Genomic DNA, 19,440 nt, shown 5'->3' with positions numbered 1-19,440 from the left:
TGTCTCTAAGCTGACAGCAGTAAGCCCGATGAGGGGCTCAAACCCACAAACTGAAAAATCATGACTTGAGCCGAAGTTGGATGCTCAATCAACTGAGCCACCCAGGTGCCCTTGGGTATATTTTTACTTAATATTCTCATATATATTGATCTAAATAATAATTATTAAATGATGATTATAATCTCTAAATTACATTAATGAGTTATAGTATAGTATCTATGTTATATTATAGCTTTTACATTGTATTTCTTAAAATGCTTATTAAAATTGTAAATGTTATAGAAATGTAAAGATTCTGAGCAGAAAGAAAGAACATATGTGCTGGAGCAGAGACCAAGGGTACAGTCTAATTACAGGATTTTTGCCTGAAAATGGGTGAGGGCTCATTGTCATGTTAAGAGCATGGGAAAAAAAATCGTAAAGGTCTGTATAATTGACAGTTTGAGGATCCATTCCCTGTGGGCACTTTAAAGATTTCATCCATTCAGAGATAATAGTTTAGATGATTGTTTTCTCAGACCTCATTAGAAGGGCCAATTAAATGTGACTTGAGCACCAAAAGAGTGAAATGTCTGGGATAAGAATGTAGCCTTCCTTTACGTCAGAATGGAAACTAGGCCCTAAAAAGTAACCTTAACTCCATGTATCTAAGGCTTTAAGAATTTTAAAGGTTAGATGGGGCGCCTGGGTGGCTCAGTCAGTAGGGCGTCCGACTTCGGCTCAGGTCATGATCTCACAGTTTGTGGGTTCGAGCCCCACGTAGGGCTCTGTGCTGACAGCCAGCTCAGAGCCTGGAGCCTGTTTCAGATTCTGTGTCTCCCTCTCTCTCTGATCCTCCCCTGCTCATGCTGTCTCTCTCTCTCTCTCTCTCTCTCTCTCTCTCAGAAATAAATAAAAAACAACAACAAAAAAAAGAATTTTAAAGGTTAGAGGGACAAACGTACAAAGTGTGTAACATGCCTGGCACTGCGCTAGATGCTTATACGTTATCTCATGTCATGTCATGTGGAAACTGAGACTTACTCGAGTAAATAATTTATCAAGTTCAGCACAGTGAGTGAGTGTTGGAGGCAGGATTTAAATTAGTGTGCATGTATGCAGGTCTGTGACCTTTTTGCTCTATATTACAAATGAAGTATGCGCGAATCTGTGGCTCTAAGGAACTCAAAAGGTCAATGCTTGGAGAAAGAGTATAGATGGATACTGGCCTTTCAGAGGGACCATAGAGAGGGGTTTCTCATAGGGGAGATGTCAACAGCTATGGTTTTCATGCATTAGAATCACCAGGGATAACAGGGATATACATTCGTTTTATTTTGAAAAAGACTTTCAAGTGACTTCTAGGTAGGCAGCCTATCACTAGCCTACTGTCCTATACATGATGGAGAACCACTCAGAATAAGGGAGTACGGACAACAAGTAACTACAGGAGACGACATAGAGCCTATAGGTAGCAACATGAAACTCACTGGCCATGAGTTAAAAAAAAATCTGGGTTTCATGCAATTTGTATCAAATACAAACAACTTCTTCCTTAAACTTTGTGTCTAACTAACGAATCATCTTTTTAAGGTACTGAGGTGTTATTCCCCACGTTATGAAGGTTTTGTGGAACCATTAAAAAAAAAAAAAATGGAGGAGGAAGGGACCTCAGAGATTGGTCCCCTCCCTGGAGAGCTGAGGAGGCCAAGACCCAGAGGGGTAAATGGCTTGTTGGAGGTCCCAGAATCCATATGCGGTCTCAGTCCAGTGTTCTCTCCCTCAAGCAATTCTGGCTCCCTAAATATTTTTCTCAATGTTGTCATCATCCTACTGATAAAACTTGGTATTCCTAGGTTTAATTTGAATGTCCAATTTTGCTTACCTACAGCTGTCCCCAGAAACAAACTCTAAGTATTAAAAAAGCTATTCCCTGTCCACACAGTTTTAATGATTTTAGATTCCTTCAGCAAGTATAAGACCCTAGCTTGGTTTTAAATGTCAGGACTTTTCTGTATTTCATTTTCATGTTTAAAGGTTATTCTAATATAAATGGGGGTGAGGGGTAGGCCGAGCAAACTGGCTGTCTCTAGCATTCATGTGGTGTCTTTAATGCGCTAGCCCTTCTTTTAGGCCTCTTAACTTGCCTCTCAGCCATATATTTAATTTTAAACAAAAATTTATTTCCCCATTACCTTTGTGCCAACACATTTTGGAAGGAAAAATGAAGGAAGTATTTGCCCCACTTAAACCATTCTCCTGACCCCCACTACCTACCCTTGGGATCTAAATGCAGTTCTGTGTCAGCAGACTTTTCTCTAGGTGGAATATTCTGTGTCTGCCAGAAAGAGCCAAGGAGAAAGGAGAGAAATCATACTAGAGCTTGTTCTTATCTTGGACCAGCTGCCACTCATCTCTTTTCTACTTTCTCTTCTTTTTTTTTTTTTCCCCTCAAGATTTTGGACCAAAGAAGCAGGCCATCTTCCTGATGCATCTGCAAATCTATAGAGAAATGGAATATGATTTTAGTTTCTTCTAAACTAAAGGGGGGGCATTTTTATAAGATTTAGATTATCAAATATTTTAATACCTTCCATCTTTGTCTCTTTTTACAATAGTGTCTTTCCTTCAAAGCATCAAGGCACAATTGTAGGAACTATAGATGGCTATAATTCTGATTGGACCACAGCCCTTTGGTAAATGGGAGTGACAGTCTCAGACATTAACTAAAGTTGTTGACCGTCTTCACACGCTAGGCCCTATTTGTCATGAAACCCCTTACTTGAAATTTTACTGTAAAACCATCAGGGAGAAACACATGGAATTCTAATTAAATAAAAAAATCCCCCATATCTGCATAATTGAAAAAAGAAATCAAGGCCCTGCTTAAAGCTTATCATCTGAAGGAAGAAGAAATTTACTTAAAAATATACAGTTCATTAAAATAACATGCTCTCATATGTACTTCCTGGACCAGGCTCATGACACTAAGCTGCAGAGGAAAGCATGTAGAAGGAACATGACTTTGGGGAGACTGACCTTGAGAGATGGAGACTTGAAAGAAAGGAAATAGTTCTGGTTTTTTTGACCTCCTTTCTTTTTTCCTATCTCACCTAACCATGAATTAACCTAAATTCCTTTGTATCTGAATTTCAGGCTTTCCCCCTTCTTAGCACAGCCCTCAGCAGAACTAGAGAGTAGATACTATTTATCTTCTGTTTTCTTATGACAAGCAAACATTATCTTCACATTCTCTGTATCCACTAACAGTTTCTCCTGAGAAGCTGACAAAGGTGTGCCATGTGGGCCTGTCTGCCGTTCTTACAGATAAAGCTATGCCTGGGAAAGGGAAGGGGGTACCACTCCTACCTCTCCGCCCAAGCCCTGGGGTCCACTTGGGAGGACATGGCATGGGGTTAAGTGCATGGAGCACAGATTCGACATCTGAGAGGCAACATCCAGAGAAAAACTGAAACCTAACCTGGATCAACTAGACAAACCAGTCATGGTTCCAAAGAGGGTGATGGGTGGAGGAGGATCCAGGTAAGAGGCAACAGGGTGACTGGAGTCTGGGGAAGCCAGATGAGGATTACAGGGCCCAAAGCATAAAGGGCAAGGGGGGAGCTGTGACAGAGCAGAACTTGGACGCCTGGAGTATGGGACCTGTGGCTGGTGAGATGTTCTTAAAGTGTCTACTTGGCTGCTACCACCTCTCTCAGATGTGCCGACAATTAAGCTATCTACGCTTGGCTCCAATTTCCTCCTTCCATATTGCACTCTGTGACGCTAGGCTGTTGTCCTACTCACTACGTTGCTCCTTTGCTAGCTGTCTCCCTGTTAAGCTCAGCCTGTTGGTGGCACTAGAGGGACACCACCAGACAGTAACTCTAGGAAAGTGTAATCCCTTCTTTGAGTCTCAGGTGCCAGACATAAAGTGGGGAGATAACAGCCCCACAGCTGGCTTTTAGGATTAAACAAGCCCACTCAGCACAATTCTAGAGCGAGTATCAGTGCCTGCAAAGGAAGAAGGGGGTGGGTTGCCCACCTGAATGAGCACTGGCCCTTCAGTCAGTCAGTGCCGAACCAGGCAGGACCCAGTCAGGGAAACAGAAACCACACTGGTTATTTTAATCGCATTAATACAAGGGATTAGTGGGAAAGACACTGGAGGACTGAAAAAGTGAAGTAGTAACATAGAAATGACAGGAAGCAGCCACCCTTCTGGGCTGGAAGAACAAGGGGAAGAGGCTGGAGTTATTAGAACATAGAAGGTTGGAAGGGGAAACTGGGGCCCAGTTTTCTGTGGAAAGAACATTAGATACCTCAAAGGAAGGTGGGGGAAATGAAATAAACTGGCACTGTTAGGGTAAGGCTGTTGCTGGGGCAAGACTGTAATTATGCTTTCCTTTTCATTTCTACTGCCAGGAAGCTCAGAGTCCAAAGGGGACCCATTTTCAGCAGAAGAGTAAAATTTTATGTCATCACGGCTGCGACGATTTTTCTTACTTTATCGACAGTAATTGTGTACTTCTTTGTGAATCTCCTCAAAATCTTTTTGAAAACCACAGTATGTTTCTACATCCGTCTATACTATCTTCATCTACCTGTTCATCTATACATTCATCTATAACTTCTCTCCCTCCATTGTTCATTTCTACTGCCTCATCTATACCTCTATTGATACTTTTGTCCACATCTGTAAGATTGAGACAGGGACATCCAAGTCTGTCCTTGTAGTTTTAGTTGTATGTTTTGAACTCAAATTTGAATATGAAAGCATCATTAAGAAGGTCTTTTTTTTTTAATTAAATTTTTAAATGTTGCTTTATTTCTGAAAGAGGGAGACAGTGTGAGTAGGGGAGGGTCAGAGAGAGAGGGAGATACAGAATCCGAAACAGGCTCCAGGCTCTGAGCTACCTGTCAGCACAGAGCCCAATGTGGGGCTCGAACCCACAATCCGTGAGATCTAGACCTGAGCTGAAGTTGGACGCTTAACCGACTGAGCCACCCAGGCGCCCCAAGAAGGTCTTATTATAAAGACAGCCCACATCTGCTCTTCAGCCTCTACTGTTGTTCTATGAGAAAGCTTTGCATTGACAGATGTCCTAATAGGCCTGTGATATAGAACCCAAAACTTAAAAAGTTCTAACCCATCAAGAAATCTCATTCATCATTTCATTTTTTGGAAAGGATATAAAAAAATGAAATGTCAGAGCTATAATGTCAGGACCGTTTAAAATGTCAAGTGCTTGTTGTTGCATAGCCTGGCTGTCTGCTGTTCTGATCAAACCCCCAACTGGCATAATAATTACAGATGATGCATTGCATTTTCATGCACAACTGGACCCAGATTTATAACAAATCAGTGGAAACGTTCTCATTGCCCAGCCTGAAATTTTCTCCTTTTGCTACACAGCCTAAGATTTTTCCCTTGGAGCAGAACATTATTACTGATTCAAGACAGGATTCAGGGTAAGGAATAAGAAAAAAAGGCAGAAAAAAAGTATCTCCATAGACCAGAACTCGGTCGTTTATAATACACAGGTCTAACAGTAGCCAAGAGGCAGCAAACACATTTGCTGAAAGTCTGTTTAAGAAGAATGTTTAGGGGTGCCTGGGTGGCTCAGTCGGTTGAGCATCCGACTTCGGTTCAGGTCATGATCTCATGGTTCGTAGGTTCGAGCCCCGTGTCGGGTTCTGTGCTGAGCACTAGCTCAGAGTCTGGAGCCTGCTTCAGATCCTGTATCTTCTTCTCTCTCTCTAACCTTCCACTGTCCATGCCGTCTCTCTCTCTCTCAGAAATAAATAAAAACATTAAAAAATTTAAAAAAAGAAGAAGAAGAATGTTTAACTATGGAGACACTGCCCAGATAATCCAGTCTATTTCAAGATGCAGATTAATTTAAGTGTGGAAGGAAGTGTGCATGTGAGCTCAATTTTGAACTGATATGGAGACATTCAGTTTAATTATCATGTTCTAAACTGCAGAGAGAGAACTAATGTATAAACAGAAAAGCAACAATTCTTCCATCTACAATCTTTATGGACATCTCCATGGGACTCAAGTGATGTATTCACAAGCTGATAGCAATTATAATAAAACTCTGAAATCAATAGCATGTACATGGGAGAATTTAATTTCTTCTCCACTGTAAGTTTTGTGTCCACTGCAAGTCAGGAAAGGGATTCTCACAGCCACTTCATTTCCACTTTCCCTCGATCAGTCTTGTCACATGGTTTCAAGGAAGCCTCCCTTCTGTGTCCGGCCACTTCTGATTATAGATTATTTTCAGTACACTGGAAAAATCAAAGATCTTGGAAACAGTCTCCAGAAGATCCTGATCTTTTTCTGTGCCATTCTTCTAAAGTCAACTCTCCTAGAAAATAAGAAATGAACAATTAACAAGAGGCTTTGTCCATACCAATCACTGGTATATACAATATATTTCCTGGTATTTTTATTGACATTCTTCTGATATCCTTTCACCTCACCCAGACTCTAAAGTCTTTGAATATCCTTATACAGAACAGCATTCAATGGTAGGATTGCCAATGAAAATAAAGATTCCCAATACAATCTATTTTTATTTTAAGTTGAGAACCATCAGCAATGCACCTGTGTTCACATATGCATTGATGTCTCTACACAGTATTGATTATTTGACCTTTAATCCTGAAGATATGACCAAGTGATAAGAGCAGGGATAATGTGAATTTCTAAGATCAGGAAGAAATGACTATGTGCAAGGCTGTTTTCAATATTCTTATCCCTGAGGAAATAATTGCAGGGACTGTCCACAGCTGTGAGAAAGGGTAAACATTTATTCATTCTGCATACAATTATTGGTCAGCAGTTTTCTTTACTGATTTTTGGTTCCTAATTTCATCACTTTGGCTTAAGCCAAAGGCTCATGCTGGCCAGTCCAGTGCTGTCAACCCGTCACTGTATAACTGTGTGCTCTGGCTGCCCTGTTTTGCCTCTACCCTCATCCTATAAGACAACTTTTTTTTCTTAAATAGTTTGTTGTCAAGTTGGTTTCCATATAACACCCAGTGCTCATCCCCACAAGTGCCCTCCTCCATGCCCATCACCACCCTTCCCCTCTCCCCCACCCCTATCAGCCCTCAGTTTGTTCTCAGCATTCAAGAGCCTCTCATGGTTTGCCTCCCTGCCTCTCTCCAACTATTTTTTCCCTTCTTCTCCCCATGGTCCTCCATTAAGTTCCTCCTAATCCACCTATACATGCAAACATACGGTATCTGTCCTTCTCTGCCTGACTTATTTCGCTCAGCATAACACCCTCAAGGTCCATCCATGTTGCTACACATGGCCAGATTTCATTCTTTCTCATCTCCATGTAGTACTCCATTGTATAGATAAACCACATCTTCTTGATCCATTCGTCAATTGATGGACACTTAGGCTCTTTCCATCTTTTGGCTATTGTTGAGAGTGCTGCTATGAACACTGGGGTACATGTGCCCTATGCATCAGCACTCCTGTATCCCTTGGGTAAATTCTTAGCAGTGCTCTCACTGGGTTATAGGGGAGTTCTATTATTAATTTTTTCAGGAACCTCCACACTGTTTTCCAGAAGAGCTGCACCAGTTTACATTCCCACCAACAGTGTAGGAGGGTGCCCCTTTCTCCATATCCTCGCCAGCACCTATAGTCTCCCGATTTGTTCATTTTAGCCACTCTGACCGGCGTGAGGTGGTATCTCAGTGTGGTTTTGATTTGTATTTCCCTGATGAGGAGGGATGCTGAGCATCGTTTCATGTGTCTGTTGGCCATCTGGATGTACCAGACAACTTTTAAACGTTTTGGGGGAGATGGGAGAGGTTCTCTGTTGACTCGTTTGGACTATACTTATAAGTTTAATGGTACAAGCTGGATAGCTAATTTGTGCAAGCATAACCCTCATGCCCGTGTTAATCACTATCTTGAAAATATAGAGATCCTGTCCTTCCTCCATATTCTCATCAAGCAGAATGTGCTGTCAAAGGTGTTGTTTAGTATTCGAGGGCAGGGGCTAGCCAACCTGGAGTGTCTCCCTTATAACAAAGAATGTCTGGGTGGCAGACCTTAATTTCCTTGGAAGTGCTGTCCATGAAAGGAGAAGAAGGACCTCTGATAGTCCCTAGGTTGAGTTGCTAGGATATAAAACTTGCTGCACAGAGGTGCCAGCAGCAGATGCTCTGTCCAGTTGGCCTCTCCTGGATTCCCTGTATATCAGCTCCTCCAATAAAGCAACACAGATTACTGGTATGGAATAGAGAGAGAAGATGGAATTCCTTTAAAAAAATTTTTTAATTGAGATATAAGTGACATATAATATTTTATCTTTAGGTCTTTCCTTTGGACCTCAGCAGACCACCACCCGCCCTGGGCTTCAAGTCTGCTGGGATGTGGCCACACACGAGTGCATTAAACTTGAGGGCTAGAGATGTAGTTCCAGATCTCAAAGATATTGTACCAAATCAGGTTTGTGGCTAGGTAGAAGGCCAGCCAAAAACAAATCAAGAACATTCGGTAACTAGAGAATGGGTAGCTGGGGCAGAAAGGCAGCAGGAACTGAAGTTAGATGTTACACTGTACCTGTACTTTGTAGTGGACACTGTCAAATATCCAAAATTCCACAATAGTATTTCAAATATAAATAAGCATGAATCGTCACATTCTCATAAGATACCTTTTGGCCTCAACGGCAAAATTCTAAAACACATCTTTTAGAGGGAAATTGAATCTCTTTGATTTGATGTTCCTTATGCTTTCCTTATGCCAAAGAAGTTTGTGCAAAACCCACAGAGCAGGAATGGAGTTTCAGTGTCTCACAGGGAAAGTATAACCATGGAATAAGCCAAAGTTAAGTAGAGAAAACTGAAAATGAGGAGTCGTAAGTGTGTGGCTGGGGAGGGTCACATGTGAGTCATGGGAACCATAAATAACAACAGAACAACCCTGTTTTTTGCAAAGGCAAATCACAGCTGCTAAATTACCAGTGCAAAATTTTTAAAAAATTTCTAGGGGATTAGCATGACTAAGAGAAGTGAGAGGGGAGATGGGGTAGTGAAGTGCTTTTGTTTTTGCTCTTTTTAATGTTTATTTATTTTCAGAGGGGAGGAGGGGCAGAGAGAGAGGAAAGAGAGAATCCCAAGCAAGCTCCATGCTTCAGCACAGAGCCCAAAGCAGGCCTTGATCCCAGGAACCAGGAGATCATGACCTGAGCCAAAATCAAGAATCAGACATTTAACCCACTGAGCTATCCAGGCACCCCAAGTGAAGTGGATTTTGATCGCTCAGTTATAATACTTGTCTATTGTCACCACTGCTGGTGGAAGGAGCCATGTCTGAGGGTGTAAAGGGTACAGGCATCCTGTCAGGTGAAAAGCAATGCAGGTTACTTACTGGTGTGGAAAAGAGAGAAAAGATGGAGTTTCTTAAAGAAAAATTTTTAATTGAGGTATAATTGATATATAACCTTGTGTCAGTTTAAAGTGTACAACATAACGATTTGATTCATATATACTGTGAAGTGCTTACCTTAAGTTTGAACATCCATCACCTCACAGTTACACTTTATACTTTCTTTCTTGTGATGAGAACTTTTAAGTCCTACTCTTTTAGCAACTTAGAAGACGGATCTCTTCCATGTTGTTTTTTTCACTTTTCTCAAAACACGTGTGACCTCTGCATATGCATTTTTTTCACATTGTCTAGCCACTTACCATAAAAAAAATTTCTTTTGGAAATTAAGCCAACTTCTACCTATAGCAACTTATGTTTACTATTTCTATCTAAAGTACTTTGAAGTTTCCCTCACTCTTTTCTCTCCAGTAATTAGCATTCACTCATGCTTTCCATCAAATATTTATTAAGCCCCAGCTACAACTGCCATTTCCTCCACTACACGGCCGGCGACTATGGTGCTGGAATGTGGGAGGTGATGAGAAAACTTGCTGACAAACTGCTTTTCTTTATCTGATGTTCTTAAACATTGCTTCCTAATCCTCTTTAATTTGTCTGAGGATTTACGCCCAAATAAATTAAAAGGATGGTTTCTGAATCTCTCTAGAAAGGATTGCCTATAAGAATCCAGAAGCTTCCCCTAAAAAAAGTCTATCAACAAAAAGTCAAAGCCAATAAGAGGTGACTGGGCTGGAGATCACGGGACTCAGAAGGAACCAAAAAGCATTTTTTGAGTTTTTATTATTTTGTTTTATATTTAAAGATACATTTCAATATTTATAGGGCGTAATTCAGAATATACACAATTTTATTTTTGCATCTTGAAGGATACATATAATTTATACCTATATTATGTTATTTAGTAGTTTGTTGAGTTGATGGACACATTTTCTCCTCCTGGGGACCCTTCAGGCCAACGCTCTTCCATCACTCACTACCAGTTTCAGCAGCTTCATTGATGATGAATATTTTCCTTAGTCTTGTTTTTGCAGAGTGGTTATCTTATTGCTATTCCTGGGTCACCAGGATTGCATGAACATATTATCTTTCATAACAAAACAAGAAATGACCTCCTATCCCCACCCCCAAAGAAAGCCAAATTTACTGCGCATGCCCACGTTAGCAGTTTTGCTCTAAAGAAGTCAGTTGATTTTGAAAGAAACCAGCCCATGTAAAGAACTTTTTCTTTTTTCAATTCTTTCTAATTCTTTTAAATTAGAACTTGACAAAAACTTGTGGTGGGGCTGGGAAATTAGTCAAGATGGGTATGGGAGTCACAGGAGATGAGCATGACCAGATTTTCAAGGGCAGATGCCAGTGAAGATGTTAAACGACAGTTTTATATTCATTAGCAAGGTGGCACTAGAGGCATTTAGCAGCACTTTACAGCAGAGTTTTTTAAGTGCAGCAGTTTCTTCTTTTCTATGAGAAAACCCGATTCCCTCTTATCTCCTGGTAGTTCCATTGCCAGTTTGACTCGCCGTGACTCTCAGGGCTTTCCACAAGGATCTACTGGAAAACATTGGTACTTCTGGTTAATTGCGCAATAAGATGTCTTCCTTTATGTTATGTTCCTGTTTTCTGTTACCTCAAATATCAACACAATAATCGCCTCTTCCATTTCCTGTTTGGCCTTGTTCTGTCTCTTTTCACTTTCCTGGTTTTTTATTATGAGCCACTTAATTCTCCCCTGCCCCTGTGCTATTTGGCATTTTGTTATACTTGCCTGGTACGCGTTCTGTACTTAATGTCGTGAACAGCACCTGTAAATCTTCCTATATCATGTCAAGAATGACTCCTAAGCAGCGCACGGTAGAATGCAAATTGGTATTCTTCCTGCAGGAAAGGGTGCAGAATTCCACGCTTAGTCATTTATCCTGACTAGTCTTGCTGTCCTGCCTCTTCATTCTTCAATAATATTGAATGTTGAGCTTCAATCTTCTGTCTTTGTGATTCTCTTCAAGTTTTCCTTCCTGATGCTTTTATTTGTAAAATAAAACTAAAAATAGCTTGTTGAATTATTACAATAATACATGCTCATGGTATAAACTTAATACAAAAAGGTGCAATGAAACAAAAGAATCCCCCTGTAACCTCTTACTGCCTCTCCCCTCATTTCGCTTTCTATTGGTAATAAACTCCTCTTAATCAATTGCATTTATATTTTATGAAGTGGCAATGCATATGCACATGTATGTTCATTTCCAAAATAGTCTAGATAACTCTCTTCCTATAGGAAGATAGCAATGCATGTTGTGCTTGTTTCTTCTTTATTTCTTCCTGTGCTTTCCATATGACATCTTCTTACAAAACACTCATTCATTTCACAACTATTCATAGAGCACCTACCAAGTGCCAGGAAGTATGAGGACAAAAGACATACTAAAGTATGTAAAACAGAAATAGTTCTTGCCTTCATGGAGTTTGTAGATTCTCATCTTTTTATTTTCTTAGCATTTATCCTATGCACCTCTTTTGATTAATCTTCTGCCTCCGATTTGCTAACTACCATGATGATAACAATGTATAGAATACTTCATAGTTGTTGTGTCTCTGTCCCAATAGATTCAATGTCGGCTACTCTTCTGTAACCAATTTGCGGTCAAACTGAGATTTTCATATATGTTCTTGAAGGATTTTTTTATTGTACCTCAGTGTGTTGTGATCTTTGGTTTCAACATTCACTGGTTTATCAGATACCGATAGTGTACTTGATTTTCTTTTTGAAAAATTAAAAAAAATTGTTGGCAGATAGTCAACATTATTCTGGTATACTTGATTGATCCTCTTTATTTCTACCAACACTGATGGATAACAATGATAATAAAAGTTTTTAAAAATCTTATTCGAGGCATGTATACTTAGGTTTGTACAAACATGAACAGACATTCTCCCCTGTGGTGCTTACTCTCCCTTTATGTGTGAATAAAACACTTTATTTTCCTCTGTCAAATACTGGCAAAATCCTTTTACACTTCTGCAAATATCAACCTTCAATGTCTTCATTAGTCTCTCTTCCTTGCCTTCTGGTGCTCTGGGCTGTCTTTCTCCAACAGTACAATTTTAGCATCCTTTTCTTGACATAGGAAATGACCCAGCTGTCTCTTGATGAGATGATAGAACTGCCAATAATTTGCATATGAAAGCAATTCTATCAGTTTTAGTCCTGAACATGCATTTGTCAAGAAACAGTGCTTCCCTGTTCTTCCGAAATGTAGCCTGTGTGCTTGATATCTTCATTGTAAAAGGCAATGATATATGTTTTTTTCCCCTTAAATACGAGTTTTTATCAGAAGAAATGATTCATGTGATTAGTTCTATAAGCTATGCATTTTCTCTCTTTTGACAAATCTTCGTAGTCAAAGAGCCCATTTCCCTGACTGCAAATAACCTCAGTTACTGCCCAAGAAAACACCTCCACACTTCCAGATTTGCATCCTTCACCTCCTTCTTTCTTTTTCTAGGCTCTTCTCATCACATCCCCCATTCTACTGATAGCTTATACTTTGTTTTTTAGGAAACTGCTTACATAATAAACAAAGAATCCTGCATCATTTTATTGTTTTCTAGAACACATTATTTATTCCCTCAAATAGAAACCAAGACCCTGCTTAAGGATACCATGACCCTCCTGCTTCTCCGGGAAAGGTCACCTTTCCTATGTCCCGGCTTCCGTCACTAGAAGCAGGATCCAGAGATATTTTCAACATTCATGACCTGCCCTTTTGAAATTCATTGTATTACTAAGTATTAAACTTTCACAATATCCTATCTACTTCCAGGACACTTGTCCTTTGGTCAACAATTTCAGCCCTAGGTTGAAATGGTTTATCATCTCTATGCCAATCCCTGCTCTACCCCAGCACCTCGAAGATTAAACATTAAAACAGAACAAACCTATAGCATGTCTCCTGTTTGGTTTGGCGATCAGGATTTTCAGTTGCATATTCCATACAAGGTTTTCACTGGCTTCTTAAGATCTTCCACTCTCCATTTCTCTGGTTCTTTTCTACCTTCATTTAGTTTCCGTGTCAACTCTGGGTCGTCTGAATCTGTTTTTTTTGCAAGCTTTCACATGAACAGACTTATTTTATCCTTCACCTAGATAGACCTAAATATGAGTGATTACTACCAAATGGCTCTGATCTTGGCAAACTAGAAAATGAGCATGCTGACTTGAAATTGAGGTGAGGCAGACTAGGACTGGGTCCTTATGCGTGAGATTGCTACTACTGATACATCTCCAAAGTATTTTTCTGAGAATTACACTCTTGTCCAGTTGTTGGGCTCATTCACGATGGCAACTTCAATAAACTCCCTTCCAGCCTTCTCAGGATTGCATCCTGCCAGATGGAGATGTCACATTAGAGTAGTGCAAACTACCACACACAAAATGGGCGTCTACTACCCTCTAGTGTCCATTACAAGAAGTGACCCGTGGCGGGCATGTTGGTTCTGTGGAAAGAGTTAACTTTGGGTTGATGACAACCATGGCTGGAGTCCCAGTGCCTCATATCTATCCTTCTCTTCCCCTCCTTAAATCACTTACTAACATCATATTTTCCACAATGTCAAACTTTCTGTTTTCAAGGAACATTCCTAGCTACACTGCCTCAATCTCAAATCAATATGCTCCCCGACCAGTTTGCTGAGATCAGCTCTTCCCAGAAACGTGTCCTCAGCGGAAAGGAAACAATCTGATAGAAGAACGTCACACAATTGAAGAAATGATTTTCATAGTATGGGAAACTTGAGTTTATTTACAGGTTGATGAAACATCTCCAATAGAAAGGAATAATTATGGGGCGCCTGCGTGGCTCAGTCAGTTAAGCATCTGGCTTTGGCTTAGGTCATGATCTCATGGTTCGTGGGTTTGAGCCCCGAATCGGGCTGTGTGCTGGCAGCCAGCTCAGAGCCTGGAGCCTGCTTCACATTCTGTGTCTCCCTCTCTCTCTGACCCTCCCCTGCTCACGCTGTCTCTCTCTCTCTCTCTCTCAGAAATAAATAAAAACATTAAAAAAAGAAGAAGAAAGGAATAATTACTACAACATATCCCAGAGTGAGCGGCAGAGTCCTTCATATCATATTCTCCCACTTTTCTTTCCTTGTGTCTCCCTTTACTCGTGTTCATATACCCCAAAGTGTCAAGCACCATTAACTGAACATACGTACAGTCAATAGACATTTAATCAATTGAATTGGGCTGCCTGAAGAACACTGGACTGGCCAAATTATGAAGCCCAACTAAGGTTTTCTTGAAAGGCTCATGCTTTTGCCTAAATGGCACTCTAACCCATAACCACCACCTCCTACTTTGTAAAAAAAAAAAAAAAAAGAAAAAGAAAAAAGTGCGCTTGAGGAGGGTAATTGCCTTACCATCATTGTCTATATCAATCTTATGAAATAGCAGGTTGGTAAATTCTTCAGGACTCAGTTTGCTGGCCCTTGAGGGCTTGTACAACCTGCAAAGAGAAATTAAATCAGAAAGTTCAACTTGGCTGGAAGCAAATACATTTTGTGACATTTCTACCCCAGTGTGACGGGATTTGGGGATATAGTCATGTCATTTTTGTTTTCCAACCTGTTCTAGTTGTTAAAAATAAATAAAAAGATTCTATGTCAGTTCTGGGTAATGAGGCTTAGAAAATTAATTAACTGAATACAATCTGAAGTTTGATAATATACAGCACAAAGGGGTCCATTCAACATATTAGTTAACAAAGGATGCAAAAAGCTTACTAGAGAAAAAAATTGTAGTGGCCACTGTCACAAGAATTCTGGACCCAGAAAACGGACAATGTTCCCAACTTCAGACCAATTATCATTAATCTTACGGAGGAACATAAAAAGCTCTTCTGTAAGCATCTAAGGCTTCTGACACTGTCACCTCTGGTCTTTTTTGCCCTTTTTTAGAATGATCGACTGGGAAGACAGATCTGTATGCCTTGGAAGGACACTGAATTTCTCTCACACCCTGCCAGCACCTTTTCATCATAAAGGCTGTCAGGGAACCCAGGGAAAATGACATTTCCAGCTTCCCTAGAGGGAAAATTTAACCACTCTCTCCCTCTCCCCCACTGCCAGATGATTAAATTAAATGACCAACATTTGATGTAGAAATCCGTAATAAAATGAAAGAGAGACAGAGATGGAACGAGTTAGATATCTGGGAATTTGAACATAGCTATGCTGATTGAACACGAAGGGATCTTTAGAAGAACCACTGGCAACGCAGTTTAATCGAGGGCCTGGTCTGAAACAGGACTACCTCTTCCGTGGCTTCGCAAGCATTACCAGTGCTGAATCCAGGACTGGTCACAGAAAAGAGTGGTAGAGCGCCACTGCTGGCCTTAGCTAGTGAGCTCTCACAGTTAGATAGAGGGTAATGCTTCGAATAATGGTTGCATACATATACCATTCTATTAGATGCACATTTTCAGGGTTTCTCAGTCTGTTGGCAAAGGCCTCAAAAGCCCAAAAACTGAGCTCGTCACCCAGTATTTCCACAGCCTGAAGCGATACAAACCCACACGTGAAAGTCATAATAAAAGATTATGAAATATCTAGGATTTGTCTGACACCCATCTCCGGGCAATAGAAGCGAGACTGAAGGATTGATCGGAAGGGTGATGAGGCCTGAAGGGATATTTTCAGAGGGAGTCTTCAGTGTGCCCTGTGTTTCCCTCTTTATAGGAGAAACATGGCGGGGGGATGGGCAGGGAGGCATGGCTTGTTTCCTTCTTTCTTTCGGCACTTTCTCCTCCATTTTGCTCAGCCTGTTTCTGTTCACTCTCTGAGTGGGAGCGGGAGGAGGTAGGAGAGAAGGGTGAGCAGGACAGCTCTGACTGGGCAGCTACCGTCACCGTTATCTGGTGTCCTAGCTCTCTGGATGACAGATGATTAAAATCCACTGTCTCTGAGACCATGCCTCCTCTTCATCACTGACACTCTCTTGCACATCCCTAGACTTGGATCATGCATCTCAATTCCAGCGGACCCCTCGAGGCTCCTTCTACAAGCTCTAGGTGTGCCCAGTTGCTATTTCAGACTAGACAAATCTTTCTTGTTCAGGATTGTGCTGTGCACGGCAGAATGTTTAACAGGAGCCCTGGTCTCTGAACAATAGATAGCAATAGCAGCCCACACGCACTCCTCCACTCCGCAGCTGACAACCAAAATGTCCCCAGACATTCTGGTGGAAGGACGCAACCCTCCTGGTTGAGAATCCCTCTCTACTTCTACCTCCAGCTCCCTCCTCTTCTGAGATGCCCTCACTTCTCCAAGTGGTTCAGCTGGACAGGATCCAAGGCAACTCTGTCAGCTTCTTCCCCACATCTGATCCATGAAAAAAACCTTCATCCCAACAAATTCTGAGCATGAGATCCTTCCTAAACTTTACCCCTTTACTCTACTGCCATGGTCTGTTTCATTAGATTTCTCGCACTCAAACACTGGACCACTGTGTTCCCCAAACTTCAACGGTTTCCTTAAATCCCCATGCTATTGACTTGAGGGCTTTACCTAAGAAATCCTCTCTAATAGCCCTTCTCAAACATCCTCCTGACCACTTTATGCCTTTGAAGTGAAATTAAAATGTAACTACTTGCTTGGTAAATTTTGCCTATAATCTAGTACTTCCTTTGGATCTTTTGATGGCTGGGCTGTATTTTATTTTAACATCTGTTATCATGTTTTGAGAGAACTTACATTAAACAGTATGTATTATTCCTTACCCGATTTTTTTCACTTGCCACCATATAGACCACTCACTTTTTGTAAGTACATATTCCATAACATCAATTTATTTAAATTTTTTTCTCTTTTAGGTCATTCATTTTTAGTATTTTACATGACTCTGTGACGTAAATCATAGAACCTTTATCTTGATAATGTTAATGATTGTTTTCCTGACCAAAAATGTTGACTCTAAAATGGAGATATACGTTTAGCGTCTTGATGCAGATTACCAAATGTCCAGGAATATTATCTCCATTATGCTCCCTCCCCAGTATGTAAGGGCACTCTAAGAAGAGTGCCAGAATTATACCTTATTGTTGTTAATCTTTATTAATTTAACTGGAGACAAATAGTGTCAATTATTAAATAAATTTCTGCTCTGTGCTTTAATGTTTCTCTATTTTCTTTTTGTTCTCTTTCTCCACACTTCAAGAAAACCTCAACTAGAAGCTTAATTTCTCTTTACTCACTAACATACGTTGTACCTTTTAACTAATAAAAACTGTGTGAAAATTTCCATAAAGTTTGGACAAAATCATTTATATCCTATTGTTCCTCCTAATTCTTTTGAGACTCTGATGACACTTTCCCTCCCCTCAAAAGTCGATAACGTACGAGAAAAGAGTTGACCTTAATTTCATAGTCTTCAAGGATTTCCAAAGGTCATAGACCGAGAGATCCCAGGATAAGAACCCTTGCTTTGAATACTGTTTTGGAGGCATCCCCCAATATTTGTATGCTATGTTACATATTCAGTGTTTTTAAAATAAATTTGAGTATGTTTATTTAAAAGGGTGTTTTAAAATTTACATGGGGTTGGGCATTCTCTAGGGAATATTTTAGATTTCTAATTTAGTGTTGCAACATGTAATATATATGCAGAATTTCTGAATTTTAATGCTTATAAAGTTCACTGACAAAGTGTATCATAGTACTTTTTGTGAATTATCTGTGTAAAATTCACATGAAAGCAATGTTAGTATTATCGCACTCTTGAAGTCTTCCATATGTTCATTAACTCTACATTTGCTGAACAGTTTTAAGTATTAATAGCTTTGTCCATTTATTGAGGTATTTAATTATAATTGTAGTTCTACCCACTTATTTTCCTTTGCATTTTTGCTAATATTTATATTGTATACTATGTCTATAACTCAACTCCTTCATCTATAAATGAAAGAATTTGGACCAGATCATTTCTAAGACCTCTGATTCCAATTCTGACCCTGTGCTGTGTTACAAATTCCATATATTGCATTCATAATGTTTATTTTACTTCACATTCTCATTTAGGTACAGTGTCCCATTTAATCATCTTTTACTCTAGAATCCATTTCATCTCATACCATGACAATAACTATTTCCAGTTCTTTGGTGGAAGTGGGTGAGATTTATAAAAAAACAAAAAACAAAAAAAACTCACTGAACTTTAGAGCTAAAAAGGGCCTGAGATCTTTGAGGTGCTTTTTAGAAATACTTTAGTCCAGCTCCCAGAAAGATTAGTCCTTACCTAAGGACTTTGTTCTTAGTCCATGGCTCTTGCTATATAACTGTCTAGTATTTCAGCTGCTCCTCGCCAAACTTTCTGCACAGAGGCAGATAAAAAGAGAAGTTGTTTTAGAACATCATGTTTATTCATTTTTCATCTCAATACTCTGCTAAAATTTGTGAATTTGAACACTGAGAAGAAAATGCTGGTTTGCAGGTGCACACTCAGTAACCAATAGCATAATGAAACTTACATGGCTTCGCAGTTCCAAATGTATATCCCAAAATTCACCAATCACATAGATAGTTGTCACCAGCTCCACAGGATGGAAAATTACATTACCTCTATAATGTCCTACAATTACTTCACTGCTTCACTTACCATGGGGCTATTCAGTAGTTTCTGTGTGTCAATACAACCATTTCCATCAGCATCATCATACAGCTTAAAATACCATTTTAATTTCTGTTCCATTTTTCCTCATATAACTAGATTTACAGCAGTGATAAACTCTAAAAAGTCGATAAATCCATCCTGTAGAAAGCAAGGCCGGAAAGAGACATACATATTTAAGAAAAAAAATTGTTTTTTATTTGAGAAGTCATGGTTCACAAGCTGGACCGTTAGCACAAATTAATACAACCCGGAAGATTTCAGCATAGAACTTTCCCCTGGCATTTCATTAACAAAAACAAACAAAAATATGGGTAATGTGTATAGAAACAACTTTAAATATATAGATAAGTGTCTTTTTAGAGAAAATATC

General features: G+C 39.9%; 1 protein-coding gene across 1 annotated transcript in view; it reads right to left on the bottom strand.

The window, feature by feature from the left end:
- Nucleotides 1–6,168: 6,168 nt before the first annotated feature.
- GUCA1C (guanylate cyclase activator 1C) overlaps nt 6,169–19,440 on the bottom strand; it is a 33,358-nt gene continuing 20,086 nt past the window's right edge. Inside the window, 6 exon segments of the mRNA XM_077771871.1 lie at nt 6,169–6,233; nt 6,236–6,339; nt 6,341–6,356; nt 14,825–14,880; nt 14,882–14,910; nt 19,056–19,208. Coding sequence (XP_077627997.1) covers nt 6,169–6,233; nt 6,236–6,339; nt 6,341–6,356; nt 14,825–14,880; nt 14,882–14,910; nt 19,056–19,208 — 423 coding nt within the window.

Source organism: Crocuta crocuta, unplaced genomic scaffold (assembly GCF_008692635.1).
Source record: "Crocuta crocuta isolate KB4526 unplaced genomic scaffold, BGI_CrCroc_1.0 scaffold56, whole genome shotgun sequence".
NCBI classification, from domain to species: Eukaryota; Metazoa; Chordata; class Mammalia; order Carnivora; family Hyaenidae; genus Crocuta; species Crocuta crocuta.
This window is presented reverse-complemented; position numbering and strand designations above follow the sequence as displayed.